The sequence below is a fragment of the Narcine bancroftii genome, chromosome 7 (assembly GCF_036971445.1).
Source record: "Narcine bancroftii isolate sNarBan1 chromosome 7, sNarBan1.hap1, whole genome shotgun sequence".
In the NCBI taxonomy this organism is placed as follows: domain Eukaryota; kingdom Metazoa; phylum Chordata; class Chondrichthyes; order Torpediniformes; family Narcinidae; genus Narcine; species Narcine bancroftii.
This window is the reverse complement of record NC_091475.1, coordinates 170,721,334-170,736,587: the sequence shown is the minus strand read 5'-3', so window position 1 is coordinate 170,736,587 and position 15,254 is coordinate 170,721,334. Positions and strand designations below refer to the sequence as shown.

At 40.7% G+C, this 15,254-nt stretch overlaps 1 protein-coding gene across 3 annotated transcripts in view; it reads right to left on the bottom strand.

Annotated features, from left to right (window-relative positions):
• Positions 1 to 15,254, bottom strand: part of atm (ATM serine/threonine kinase) — a 225,143-nt gene that overhangs the window by 12,701 nt on the left and 197,188 nt on the right. For 2 of the 3 annotated variants that reach the window (XM_069891269.1, XM_069891268.1), the window contains exons 56-61: positions 14,691 to 14,807; positions 12,264 to 12,413; positions 10,002 to 10,167; positions 7,255 to 7,341; positions 3,609 to 3,723; positions 77 to 140 (exon numbers count right to left, since the gene is read on the bottom strand). In XM_069891269.1, the coding sequence (XP_069747370.1) occupies positions 77 to 140; positions 3,609 to 3,723; positions 7,255 to 7,341; positions 10,002 to 10,167; positions 12,264 to 12,413; positions 14,691 to 14,807 (699 nt within the window). The remainder of the gene's footprint in view (positions 1 to 76; positions 141 to 3,608; positions 3,724 to 7,254; positions 7,342 to 10,001; positions 10,168 to 12,263; positions 12,414 to 14,690; positions 14,808 to 15,254) is intronic. The other variant, XM_069891270.1, reaches the window with a different exon arrangement.

Below are 15,254 nucleotides of genomic sequence, written 5' to 3'. Positions count from 1 at the left end.
TGAAGCAACTGAAGTGTGGATGGAAATGAAAGTGTATAATATATTGGAGTAATAAAGTAAAAAGTTAGATAGTTACCTCAACAATTGTTAGCAAGGCCTCTTGGGAACTTCGCATAACCTCCATCGTCTTTTCACAACACCTGAAGTATGGAGAATCACAAAATATTACTGGAGGCAAGTTGTCATTTGCATGAAATCAAAGTCTGTTTCTCAGGCTACTGGTTATGATTCATATTATAAGGATCAGGTATAACATGATAGAAATCAAAAATAAATGATTGAGAACAAACTGTTGCAAATTTCAAAGAGAGAAATAAAATAGTTGAAACAAAAAAATGATATCCAGCATTAAGGAAGAAGAAAAGCTGCAAAATTATTATTTTAATTATTTGAACAAAGAGCTGACATGAATAGAATTGGCTAAATGGCCTCCTGCCCTGTAAAACCATATTGTTCCAGAAGCTGGAGATCTCTAAGGAACCAACATTGATTGGGAAATGGATGAAAACTGTGTTTTGCCTTAACAAACCTTTGTTTACAAGATACTATCTATGCAGGTTATATAATTATATAAATGGTACAGAAATCATTTTTACTCTCCCAATTAAAAAACAGCAATATTCAAACAATGCATTTATACTCTTAGCAGCTTATAGGAAATGGGTATAAAACATACAATGGTTCTCACAGGGTATGTAGATATGATTCCCAAGGTAGAGAATATTCAATATATTCCCGGCAATCAACTTCAGCAGGCAATAACCAATGATCTTGTGCCAGTTCCTTTTGGCTTCAAAGATTGCAAGATTCTGGCATCAGATTTTCTTGCTTCCCAAAGGAAAATACATCCCAACTTGTGGGTGACCCTGACCAGTGAAGAACTGATCATTAGTTATTGATGGATTTTTCAGATCAGTCACCTGAGTCTTAATCACTGAAGAGCAAAGCCATGGAATATGAATGATGCTTTCATAGTGACTTAAAATAAATCTAGTAAATTTAATTTGAACTTGAGAATATCTTTCTTTCCTGATCTCCTGCCATCTTTGACTAAGGTGGGAGACAAGCAGCTAAAATGAAGAACAGTTTAACACAAGAATAAACCATTCATTCCACATATCTGTTCCAAACATGGTCCAAATCGAGCTACAACTCTTACTAGGATTATGAACCAGCATAGATGAACCACTTATCTGCAGAGAACTACTCTGCCTTATCGGTATCAACTCATGATGACATGTGGAATGTTAATCATTAAATGTGATACAATCTTAGTCAGTGTTGCACACTCTGCTTGATTGGTATAATTTATAATTCCTTCTGACCTTCAAAGGTGAAATTTTGAGAGTACAGAGTTTGGCTGTTCCTGTTAGGACAAAAGAAAGGTCAGAGGGCATAGGGAACCTTGGTTTTCAAGGGATATTGGGAATCTGGTTTGGAAGAAGAGAGAGGGGCATAATAAGTATATGGAGCAAATGAAGTAATCGATGAGTATGAAAAACCTCAAGAAAGAACTCAGGAGGGTAAAAGAAGACAAGAGGTTGATTTGGCAGACAATCTAAAGGATCAACATAAGGTTTTCTACAAATATATTAAGAGCAAAAGGACAGTAAAGGACAATATTGGTCCCCTTGAGTGGTTGGTTTTGTATGGAGCCAAATGAGACAGGAGAGGTCTTAAATGGTTTTTTCCCCCCCCATCAGTATTCACCCAGGAAAAGGGCACAGAGTTGAGGGAAGTAAGGGAAACAAACAGTGAGATCATGGAACCTATACAGATTAAAGAGGAGGAAGTGCTTAATATCTTAACGCAAATAAGGGTGGATAAATCCCCATGGGTTTACAAGATATTCCCTTGGACCTTGAGAGAGGCTAATGTAGAAATTGCAGGGGCTCTGGCAGAAATATTTAAAATATCCTTAGCCACAGGTGCAGTGCCAGAGGATTGGAAGCCAGCTCACATTGCTGCATTGTTTAAAAAAGACTCCAACAGTAACCCTGGAAATTATAGGCTGGTCAGCCTGATGTCAGTAGTTGGTAGATTATTGGAAGGTGTTCTAAGAGATTGGAAATACAATTGTTTAGATAGTCATGGACTGATTAGGGATAATCAGCATGGCTTTGTGCGTGGTAGGTCATGTTTAACCAATCTTATAGAGTTTTTCGAGGAGGTTACCAGGAAAGTTGATGAAGGAAAGGCTATGCATGTTGTCCACATGGACCTTAGTAAGATCTTTGGCAAGGTCCTGCATGGGAGGTTTGTCAGGAAGGTTGAGATACTTGGTATTCATGGCAAAGTACTGAACTGGATTTGACAATGGCTGGATGGGAGAAGCCAGAGAGTAGTGATGGATGATTTCTTCTCAGACTGGAGGCCTGAGATTAGTGGTGTGCCTTAGGGATCAGTGTTGTTTGTCAACTATATCAGTAATCTGGATGATAGTGTGATAAATTGGATCAGCAAGTCTGCAGATGACACTGAGACTGGAGGTGTTGTGGACAGCCAAAAAGGTTGTCAAAGCTTGCAGATGAATTTGGACTAGCTGGGAAAGTGGGATGAAAAATGGCAGATGAAATTTAATGCAGACAAGTGTGAGGTGTCGTATTTTGGATGGACAAACCAAGAAAGGACCCATTCAGTAAATGGTAGGTCACTGAGGAGTGCAGTAGAACAGAAGGATCTGGGAATAAAGATACAACATTCCCTGAAAGTGGTGTCACAGATGGATAGGGTTGTAAAGAAAGCTTCTGGCATATTGGCCATCATAAATTAAAGCACAGAGTAAAAGAGTTGGGATGTTATGTTAAAGTTATTTAAGACAATGTTGAGGCCAGCTTTGGAGTATTGTGAGCAGTTCTGGTCACCTAACAACAGGAAAGATATCAATAAGATAGAAAGAGTGCAGGGAAGCTTTATGAGGATGTTGCCTGGACTTCAGGAACTGAGTTACAGGGAAAGGTTAATCAGGTTAGGATTTTATTCGCTGGAGCGAAAAAGAATGAGAGATTTGATTGAGGTATTTAAAATTATGAGTGGATAGACAGAGTAAATGTAGATAGGCTTTTTCCACTGAGAGTAGGTAAAATTCAAACTAGAGTACATGGGTTAAGAGTGAAAGGGGAAAGGTTTAGGGGGAACCTGAGGGGAGAATGTCTTCACACAGAGAGTGGTGGGGATATGGAATGAGCTTCCAGCCGAAGTGGTGAATGTAGTCTCAATTTTAACATTTAAGAGAAATTTGGACAGGAACATGGATGGGAGAGGTATGGATGGCTATGGACTGGGATTAGGGAAAAAAATTGTTTGATACAGACTTGAAGGGCTGAGGAGGCCTGTTTCTGTGCTACAATGTTCTATAGTTCTATGGAATTTTTATTAGACATGGTCAAGGACTTGGCAATCTTATGAACCAAGTCACAAAATTTTCATTAAGCAGGTAATCGTTCTTGGATAATTTGCCTTTGATCTATTTTACTGGAAGAGTAATGCAGTTACTGTTTGTTGGTGATGAACTTGTACGGATTAATGGTAAGTAGTTATAGTTTTTTAAAAAATTATTTGCTAGCACTAACATATTACGAAAGATGCAAAAGTATTCTATTCCTTACCTCCTAAAAACACCCTCCACACCAGTGATGCCCATTCCATCAACTATGTCCCTTGTTAGGCGGAATGGAACAGTTTCTGGAGTAGGAAGAATTTTACCTTGCTCAAATGCAACCCCTGTCAAGAGAAAAATGTACACGTTAGATCGGACCATCAGTCAAAACAAGTTCCCATATCATTACTCATGCCAATAACTTTCCAGAGTTGATGCTTCTAGCAATATTATGTCTATGCATGGAGTCATAGGGCCTGAGAGGTTAAAATAAAACCTTTGTCTTAAAAAGGTGGTAGCACACAACTGCAAGTAATCACAATTATTTTGAGGGCAGAGTTATCTCTAGTCTATGTGAACTGAGAACAACTAATGCCACTCATGCAAAAATGGGCAATTTGCAAGGCAACATTGTCTTTCTTTCAGAGCACATAGAACATAGGAATCTACAGCACAGTATAGGCCCTTCAGCCCACAGGGTTTTGCTGACCTAATAACCTACTCTGTCTAGAATTTCCCTAATGCATAACCCTCCATATTTCTCAGTTCCATGTACCGACCTAATAGTTCCTACAAGATCCTATTGTACTTGCCACCACCAGCATTGCATTCTATGCACCCACCACTCTGGGTAAAAACATATCTATGACAACCTCTGTACTTTCTCCCAAGTACCTTAAAACTAGGCCCCCTTGTTTAGCCATTTCAGCCCTAGGAAAAACATCTGGCCATCCACATCTCATCCTATGCATTTCTACCGGGTCACCTCTCATCCTTGGCCACTCCAAGAAGAAAAGACCAAGTTCACAAAACCTATCATCATAAGGAATGCTGTCCAACCCAGCCAACATCCTTGTAAATCTTCTCTGCACCCTCTCAATTGCATCCACATCCTTCCTGAAGTGAGGTGACCAGAACTTTACATAATACTTCATAATCTTATATAGCTGCAACATTACATCACCACTCTATTCAATTCCAGTTAATGAAGGCCAACACAACATATGGCTTCTTAACAACCTGTTTAGCAGTTTTGCATGCCCTATGGACATGGACCCCACGATCTCTCAGTTCTTCCACTCTGCTCAGTGTCTTCCCATTAACATTATATTCTGCCTTCAAACTTGACCTACTGAAATGAACCACCTCATACTTTTCTGGGTTAAACCCCACCTGCCACTTCTCAGCCCAGCTTTGTATCCTATCAATGTCCCTCTTTAATTTATAGCAACCCTCCAGACAATCCTCAACCCCACCAACCATTGTGCCTTTCACAAACTTACAAACCCACTCTTCCACTTCTTCATGCAGGTCATTTAGAAAAATCAAAAATAGGAGGGGTCCCAGAAGAAACAGTATTTGATGTTAAATTGTGATGCATTGAATGGTTTAGTCCAAGAGGAACTGAAGCGATGATATTTTGTACGACTGGGAGAGCATGATGGGCCTTTTCAGCCACACTTCCTGCCTCTTTGCACTGGATAATATCAAAATATCACAGGTGATGCAATCGATACATAGCCACAATTTCACATCATACTACCAATGGCCCCATACATTCAGGGGACTTTTCCTTCATATTTAACCCAAACAATAATTTTGGTTAATAATTAATTGCTTCCGGCATCAATCAACTCTTATATCTTGTTCTCCCATCTTCTTATTTACAGCTGTAGCCTAACTTGTAATTGTGCTCTGAATCAACATTCCTAGTTTAATTCTTTACTAATAACTCAGTTTTGCATTTCCAGGCTGAACAATGTTTATTTTTCTAACCCTCCTCCATCTATCTTCTAGCATTGAATATCAGTATTATGATTCTTCTGTGGATCATTTTGGGATCTTGAATTTTTCCTTTATGCTCCACTGTCAATAATATACAAATCTGAGTTGACACCTAATATAATATTTAATGTAATCAGGCTCATTTTCAGGCTCCAAGTGGAAATCTTCATCTGCTGAAAACTGAATGGTTTACTGTGCTTAAATACAGATTACAATTCCTTTGGGGCTCACCTAGGTCACCCTGTACAAAAACAAAGGCGAGAAATCAGACTGCTCAAACTACAGGGGAATCACGTTGCTCTCCATTGCAGGCAAAATCTTCGCTAGGATTCTACTAAATAGAATAATACCTAGTGTCGCTGAGAATATTCTCCCAGAATCACAGTGCGGCTTTCGCGCAAACAGAGGAACCACTGACATGGTCTTTGCCCTCAGACAGCTCCAAGAAAAGTGCAGAGAACAAAACAAAGGACTCTACATCACCTTTGTTGACCTCACCAAAGCCTTCGACACCGTGAGCAGGAAAGGGCTTTGGCAAATACTAGAGCGCATCGGATGTCCCCCAAAGTTCCTCAACATGATTATCCAACTGCACGAAAACCAACAAGGTCGGGTCAGATACAGCAATGAGCTCTCTGAACCCTTCTCCATTAACAATGGCGTGAAGCAAGGCTGTGTTCTCGCACCAACCCTCTTTTCAATCTTCTTCAGCATGATGCTGAACCAAGCCATGAAAGACCCCAACAATGAAGACGCTGTTTACATCCGGTACCGCACGGATGGCAGTCTCTTCAATCTGAGGCGCCTGCAAGCTCACACCAAGACACAAGAGAAACTTGTCCGTGAACTACTCTTTGCAGATGATGCCGCTTTAGTTGCCCATTCAGAGCCAGCTCTTCAGCGCTTGACGTCCTGCTTTGCGGAAACTGCCAAAATGTTTGGCCTGGAAGTCAGCCTGAAGAAAACTGAGGTCCTCCATCAGCCAGCTCCCCACCATGACTACCAGCCCCCCCACATCTCCATCGGGCACACAAAACTCAAAACGGTCAACCAGTTTACCTATCTCGGCTGCACCATTTCATCAGATGCAAGGATCGACAATGAGATAGACAACAGACTCGCCAAGGCAAATAGCGCCTTTGGAAGACTACACGGAAGAGTCTGGAAAAACAACCAACTGAAAAACCTCACAAAGATAAGCGTATACAGAGCCGTTGTCATACCCACACTCCTGTTCCGCTCCGAATCATGGGTCCTCTACCGGCACCACCTACGGCTCCTAGAACGCTTCCACCAGCGTTGTCTCCGCTCCATCCTCAACATCCATTGGAGCGCTCACACCCCTAACGTCGAGGTACTCGAGATGGCAGAGGTCGACAGCATCGAGTCCACGCTGCTGAAGATCCAGCTGCGCTGGATGGGTCACGTCTCCAGAATGGAGGACCATCGCCTTCCCAAGATCGTATTATATGGCGAGCTCTCCACTGGCCACCGTGACAGAGGTGCACCAAAGAAAAGGTACAAGGACTGCCTAAAGAAAAAGGTACAAGGACTGCCACATTGACCACCGCCAGTGGGCTGATAACGCCTCAAACCGTGCATCTTGGCGCCTCACAGTTTGGCGGGCAGCAGCCTCCTTTGAAGAAGACCGCAGAGCCCACCTCACTGACAAAAGGCAAAGGAGGAAAAACCCAACACCCAACCCCAACCAACCAATTTTCCCTTGCAACCGCTGCAATCGTGTCTGCCTGTCCCGCATCGGACTGGTCAGCCACAAACGAGCCTGCAGCTGACGTGGACTTTTTACCCCCTCCATAAATCTTCGTCCGCGAAGCCAAGCCAAAGAAGAAGACAATTCCTTTGGGGCTCACCTAGGTCTATGTGTACAAGTTCAGCTGACTCTTCATCAATGAGGATATTTTGTACGTGTCTGTCACCAAGACCAACAATGTAGCAAACTGTAAGACAGAAAACTCCAATAAGGTATCTGAATATTCAATAAATTGTAATACAATATAAATTTCATGTTATAACATTTTTGCAAGAATGACCAAGTTAATATGATTCAATATTATATTTGATTTTACTCCCATTCATAACGTAATAATAAACAACAGCGAGTAGTAACTTACAAGAACACAAGAAATAGGAACCAGCCACCCGGCCCATTGATCCTGTTCTGTGATTCAATAAGACCATGGATGGTTTGGCCATGGACTCAGTTCCACCAACCTTCATTTTCCCATAACCCTCAATTCTCTTTCAACACCATATCCATCTAACTTAGTCTTAAATATATGTAGTGAGGTCGTCTCTACTGCTTCCCCATGAGCAGAGAATTACACAGATTCACTACTCTTTGGGAAAAACTTCCTTTTCATTTCTGCCCTAAATGACCTCCCCCCAAATCTTGAGGTTACATCCCTTAGTTCGAGTCACAGTCATCAGTGGAAACAACTTTCCTGCCTCTATCTTATCTACCCCTTTCATAATTTTATAGGTTGCTAATACAGGGTATTATCCCCTTTCATTCTTTTGAGTTGCAGAGAGTATAGCCCCAGGCAACTCATTCTCTCCTCATAGGCGAATCCCCTCATTTCTGGAATCAACTTGGTCAATGTCCTCTGCACTGCCCCCCAAATCTTCTCTCAAGTAAATAGACCAAAACTGCAAGCAGTACTTCATGTGCAAGTTCTCCAGTGGCCTGTACAGTTGCAGTAGTACTTCCCTGCACTTAAATTATATCCCTCTAGAAATAAAGACTAACATTCTATTTGTCTTCTTGATTACCTGTTGCACCTGCAAGCTCACATACTGATTCCTCAAAGCCTGTCCACCACTGACAAGCTCATGTCAGGAGTGTGATGGAATACTCTCTGCTTTCCTGTCTGAGTGCAGCTTCAAGAACACTCAAGATGATTGACACCATGCAGGACATGGCAGCCTGCATGAAAGGCAACCAACCACACCCACTCACTCAATACCAATACACAGTAACAGCTGTTTGTCCCACCACAGAATACACTTCAGTAACTCACCAAGACTCCTCAGACAGCACTCTCTAAACACACAACCTCTTCCAGCAAGGGCAGCAAAAACATGGGAACATCACGAACTGGAAGATAATGACGGTTCCTTCACCATCACAGGGTCAAGTTCCTGTTGTGGGTATACTCACACCTCAAGGACTGCCACAGTTCAAGGCAGCAGCTCACTAGCACATTCTCAAGGGCAATTAGGGATGAGAAAGTATACGCTGGCTCAGCCTGCAAAGCATGCATCCCTTGAATGAACGAATGAGAAAAAAATTCCGTAGAACGTAGTTGTGAAGGTGACTGTTGAACTTGTGCCTGGGTTGTCCTGATGGGCTCCCAGCAACCTCCATGTCATCTTGGGGAGGCCATGTGATTGGCACTCGAATGTATAATTCTTGGTTCTCTCAGGCAATTGGCAGGGAAAGCAAAATTGTTCTGTTTTGAGGAGGAAAGTGAACTTTAAACCACCTCCTTCACTCCCAGGTGAGAAATTTCATAGTTTCCATGCCAATTACTTGGGAAGGACACATTTTTAAAAAATCACCCCACTTCTTCAGAGAGATCAAAGCTCAACACAGAATTCCTTCCCTGACCACTCCACTTAAACATCTCCCCTCACCTCCATGCTGTCCCTAGTCTAAGCCAGAGACCCCACTCCTTTCCAGATCCTCCCTCAGACAGAGATTGCTCCCTACTCAGCAATCCAAATATACAGAAAAATCTCAACATAACTAAGTGGCTGGACTCAGGTGCTGTGATATTATGTTCCCTGTAATATACAAGGGACCCTCTCTACCAACAGTTGGGTACACAGAAAGCCTACAGCTTGGTGACCATAGGGCACTCTGGTGAATTAATCACCATCTAGCGAGGATCAAAACTAAGCTCCGATAGTTATTCTCCATTCACAGGTCAGACATCATAGCCCAAAGGTTTCTAAACTTCAGGCATTGGGGAATAGAACTTATAGGATGCAGTTGGCAAGATGGGTTAATACGGTTTCAATCTCACAATTAAGGCAATCTCACGTGTCTGCGCATAAACTGTATGCAGAACTCCCTTGATTTTTCTTTCATCTTAAATAGAAGCATTCAGATCAATCCTTATTAGATGACTGGAGAACAATGATCTACAAAGATGTGCCTGGCTAAGGTTTCCATTCAAAGTATACTGATGACAGCAATTAATTAGTCTCATGGTGCACTATCTGTCCTTACCTCATCTCTCCAGGAAGCTAAATTTTGAAGTTTAACTTTGAAGAATCTGAGCATTGTTGCCTGCAATAACTATAAAACCATGTGGTTCCTTCTCTGGTATCCTACGTTTACTGTTCCACAATGTAACAGTGAAAGTTTGATGGAGAACACTGCACACTGACCATATTCATCGGTGTGCTCTGTGAGCAACACCTGTTCGCCAAAAATGTTACTATTGGGCTATGAATTCATGGTTAAGCGATGTAAAAATAATAAATCAAAATGGATTTTTGAAATAGTTCTAAAATTCATAGAATTACATTTGTTTAACAATGAAGAAATCTGAAAAGCACTTTGATACCTTCTAAGGCAAAAATAGTGACATACCAATTGAAGACGTAGCTACACTTCGAGTATATCCAAGCCGTTTTTCAAACCACACAGCTGGATCCAAAAATTTTTCCATACAGAAATATCGGAAGACAGGCTGGAAATTCTTGCAGACATCCATGAAAGCTTGATATTTAGCTTCAAAGCTTAGTTTCTGTGCATCCTATAACCATAATTTAAATGTTATGATATAGATTATGGTTCTATGGTGTTGATAATTACTGTTATTAAAAAGCATTTTTATTTTACCACCTTCGAACGAGAAGGTAAACATCTACAGGTTCCAATCTGCAACACACTCCATTTTGTCCTCTCAGTGGAAAATAGTTTAATCACTAAAAAAAAAATCATTCACAGGGTGTGGATGACGCTGTCGCAGTCCACGGCTCGGGCTGACACAGGAAATAGCTGTCGAACGCGGCGACCAGCAAAGCATCGTGCGGGCTGAAACGCCCGTTTCTATAAGCCTCCGGCAGAGCTGTGAAACTAGCCAGTCCATGCTGGTGGATTGCAGGGGGCCCAATCGGGTCCTGGGCATCCGAGGTAACCATTTATCAGCCGGCCCGCTCAAGCCATGCCCTGGTAGTGTAAGGTAAAACATCATGAGATGGGAATGTGTAAGGAGTTACAGGGAGTGTTTGGGAGATGGACAGGGCTGTAACAAGATGTGAATGCATCCTTGTACTTACAAGATAAGAGAGACATTGATGGATTGAGAGGCAGGAAGCTAGCAGGGAAAGGATAGCAACAGTTTTAGTCATTGGACAAGTAATGATATGATGATGTTCTAAGCACGTATCCAAGGGTATAAAAAATCACCATTTTGCTGATAACGGCAGAATGCATTCTCCGACTAACATGTTTAGTCGCAAGTGTTACAATCCGGTAATAAAGAACAAAGAACCCTGATTTCGACTCAGCCTGGTGTTTGTCTCACTCATTCATGAACAAAGCAGACCTAACAGTAGTGACATGGCTGAGCTGACTACAAAAGGCAGAGCTGCCACTGAATAAACTCAGTGTCAAATAGACTCTACTGGTGTGTGTCTTTCTTCTCTTGCGGGTTTGAGCTATAGCCTTCAGGCTATAACCTAGCTGTAGCCATAGTGACCTCACTGCAACACCAGCAAATCATGCATTTAATATTTGCCCTGAATTGATTGGGCATTTAAGAAGAGCCCACATTTTTTGTGTTGCTTGGAGGCATACAGTCTATACTAAGTTGGACTTTCCTCAATATGGCATTAGTGAACCGGGTGATTTATTATAACAAGTTATAAGATGTTTCAGGACAGGTGAACCTCCGCAAGCTGTAATTCTCATTGGGACCAGCTGCTGAAAGAGGAGACGGAAGTAATCAGATGGCAAAAAGCACCTACTTAATTGAATATAACGATGGCAGAGATGGTTCTGACTGAGCACTGCAATCCTCAACATAGGCCTCATCTGCAAAATGCTTTACTGGAGAAGAATCTGTCCTTTTTGCTTCCTGGGTTTCTATCCAAAAGTAAACTGCTATGTCTTCTCCTATAAAGCACTCAAATGGGATTCTTCCTTCCTCAAGGCCTCTTTCCTAATTAAGGCCCAAATTGCTCATTGTCACGTACTTGTAACTCCTACATGCAGGAATGACATTAATCACGTTGACTCATTTCGTGGCCTCTTCTCTATAGATCTTCACATATATGGAGATGGAATTGCATGATTCCAAATTGCATACTAGAATCCAATGAAGTTGTTTAGTGATTGACATTGTACTAATTCAGTAATGTGGTGCATACAAGTATGTTATGTGGTCAAATTTCCAGCCATTTTTTTTATTATTTAAAACAAAAAAAATATTTTATAGTTACTTTGATATTGATAATTTTGGTCAATTCTTTTTAAAGAAATTGAAATTGATGAAAACCACTAAAAATAATATTATATGAAAGAAAAAAAGACCCATTTTACTAATACCCAAGACAGAGATGCATGACTAGTTCCATAAAAGATTTAGACAGTCATGTTTGACTGGTCATTAATTCTCGTAGAACTTCAAAAGTTCAAAGTTCAGATTTATTGTCAGAGTCCATACATGGTATAACATAGAACCCTGAGATTCTTTTTCCTGCAGGCCAGGCAAAATTTCTACTTACTGGTAGTGCAAACAAAAAACCGTACTCAAGGAAAGTAAGTATACAAAAGAGAAAAATGTAAAGAAAGAAAAAATATATAAATTCTTCTGCTTCTAAAAATTATCCAGTTACGGTGACTCACAGTCATTTTTTTCCTGCATTCCTGACTGCTCCAGTCTCTTGGTCGATATCTCTTATGGGCTCCTTCATTTAGGTTAACCAGGTATTCCCCAATGGGCATAGTTCCTGTACACCATTCAAGAACACCACTTCTCTGAGAAAGAGGAATGACCTGTCCAAGAAGAACAGCACATTCAGGTGTAAAACTTATCAAAGAAAACTGCACCAGGATTACTGGATAGATCACAATCATTATAAAAATAAAATGCAAATCACTTTAAATTTAACTGAATAAATATTTTGGTTTCAAATCTCTATATCTAAATGCATTAGATCTACTGTTTTGAGAGCATTACTGAATGCAGCCATGATTTAATGGCCTTGAATTTGGTGCTAAATGCTGGGGGTTTCAAATTGAATCATTTGTTTACTGTTTAAATGATAGAAAAACCTCAATTTCAGCATCTGAAGACCTTAAATAATTTAGTGATAGGAGAGTCAAGATAGTGAATCACTGAACTCTCTGTGGAATCTAGGGGCAAAGCTCATTTTGCTGAAATTCTCCGGCATTTATAATGAAAAATCAGATCTTGGATTCCCTCCCAGATTTAAGTTCAAGTTTATTGATCATCCGATTGTACAAGTACAATCTGACAAAACATGATTCTCCGGTCTTTGATGCAATACACTGCAAACACACATACAGACAAATGATATACATGCACAATACTTGTATACAAATATTAATAGTATTGTTAAATAAATAGTTGAGTCACGGAAGGTTTGGAGGAGCAGTTCATCAGTCCGTCAGCAGTCTCATTGCCCATGGGATGAAGCTGTTTCTCAGCCTGGTGGCTTTGGCTCTGATACTCCTTTATCTTTTTCCCAGTGGGAGTGGCTGAAAGATGCTTTGGACTGGGTGGTAGGGGTCCTCACTGATTTTATAAGCTCTCTTTTGACACTGATCCTGGTAAATCCCATCAGTGGGGTTAGAGGGAGACTCATGATTTCAATAAAGATTCAAGACATGCAGGGAAGGAAAATTCCTTCTCTTGATAAAAGTTAAAAGTATTAACAAAACCAAATTAATTACTTAAAGCTGTTCGTAACTAACTTTGGGTATTCCCCAGGTTACAAACATGCTGACTTACAACCTTCCAACGTTACAAAAATGTTCTGATAATTTATTAAACAATTTTGGTTGAACTTCTCTCACATTATAGCAGAGCTTCAAAGGTTAGTTTCTGAGGAGCATCAGGGGTCTTGGAGTTATCCTGTGTGGTTGGAACCTGACTGCGCTGGTGTATGCTGCCAAAATAGAGGCTATGTTTTTGGCAGAATTGAGTGGTTTTAGCTGCTGCGTCAGCATTTAGCAGTCTGTGTAGGGATGAATTTGCCATTCACACTAGGGTTGCAGGCAATCTATACTGGGGGTAGATAAATATATATGGGAGACTGGCAGAATGAATGGAGGTGGATTTGTTGGTTGCTGCAGGACTCCAGACATCCTTTCCAGAAAGGAATGGGAAATTTCAACGTGCTTTCTCTCCCCACCTCCCCAAGCTGCAATCATCATGGGTTGGGACGAGCTGAGAGCAATGAACAGGCTCATTTACTGAGCGGGGACACACTTCCCATGTCTTCTCACTCTCCTATCACAGCTATTTCTGTAATCTTCCTTTCTTTTTAAAATATTTTTATTGAGTTTAACATATAGATCCTATACACAAAGCCTTCTAATAAAACAAATAACAGGTCATGTCATATACATACCACCAATTAAATATAAATCAAAAACCTATCCCTGATTGTTTATTTAACAATATTTCTTTAAAAATAATTTTGGATAGAAAATAAATAAAACCAGTCCCTTGATAATAAACAAAGTGCAAGTTCTGTCTAATTTAATGATATAACCATATAACAATTACAGTACGGAAACAGGCCATCTTGGCCCCTCCAGTCCGTACTGATTTAAGTGATCTCCTCTAGTCCCACTGACCTGCACTCTGCCCAAAACCCTCCAATCCCCTCACATCCATGCACCTACCCACCTTTCTTTAAATGACAAAATTGACCTTGCTGCAACCACCTCTTCTGGAAGGTCATCCACTCAGCCACCACTCTCTAAGTGAAGAAGTTCCCTCTCATGTTACTTCTAATCTTTTGCTCCCTAACCCTTAACTCATGACCTCTCGTTTCAATCTCACCTACTCTCAAGGGGAAGAGCCTATTCACACCTACTCTATCTATCCTCCTTATAATTTTAAATACCTCTATGATCTATGACAACCATAATTAAAGCCATTTTTAACAAGTAAATCTAAAAGAATAAAAAGAAGGAAAACTAAATCTAATGTCAATAAAGCCCTTTGGGATGTTCTAAGTCTATGCAAGGTGTTATGTGAATGTAAGTTTTTTTCTTTAAATCCATTTAAAATAGTTTTACCTTGTATGTGCGGATAGTCAGCTTTCGCTTTCTAGTGTCTGAATTCTTTTTCAAAAGAGTGTTACACATCTGAAAAACCTGCTGCATTACTGCATCTTGTCTCAGATCATCCCGACCCTGCAAAAATACAGGACAGTGCATTCATACTATGCTACAACAAATTAGTCCATCTTTTATACATCTTTAACTGATTTATAATAATTTGCATTTATACAAAGCTTTTCTCGTCCAAAACATCTACAATTCTTTTTTCCGTCACGGATGCTGCTCACCCAAATGAATTCCTTCAGCAGATTGTTTTTTGTTCCAATATCCTGGTGAGTCTCCTCTGCATTCTCTCCAGTGCAAGCACATCCTTTCTAATAGAGTGGTGATTCAAGCTGCACACAGTGGTCCAAGTGTGGCCTAAACAGTATTTTATAATCCATCCTCGCCAGCTGCTACTAGACCCCACCATCTATCCCTCTCCACCTCTACCTTTTGGAGGGATCATTCCATCCTTGACTCCCAGTCCACTCATCCTTTCACACCCACTTTTCCTTGATCCCTGATACATTTCCCTGC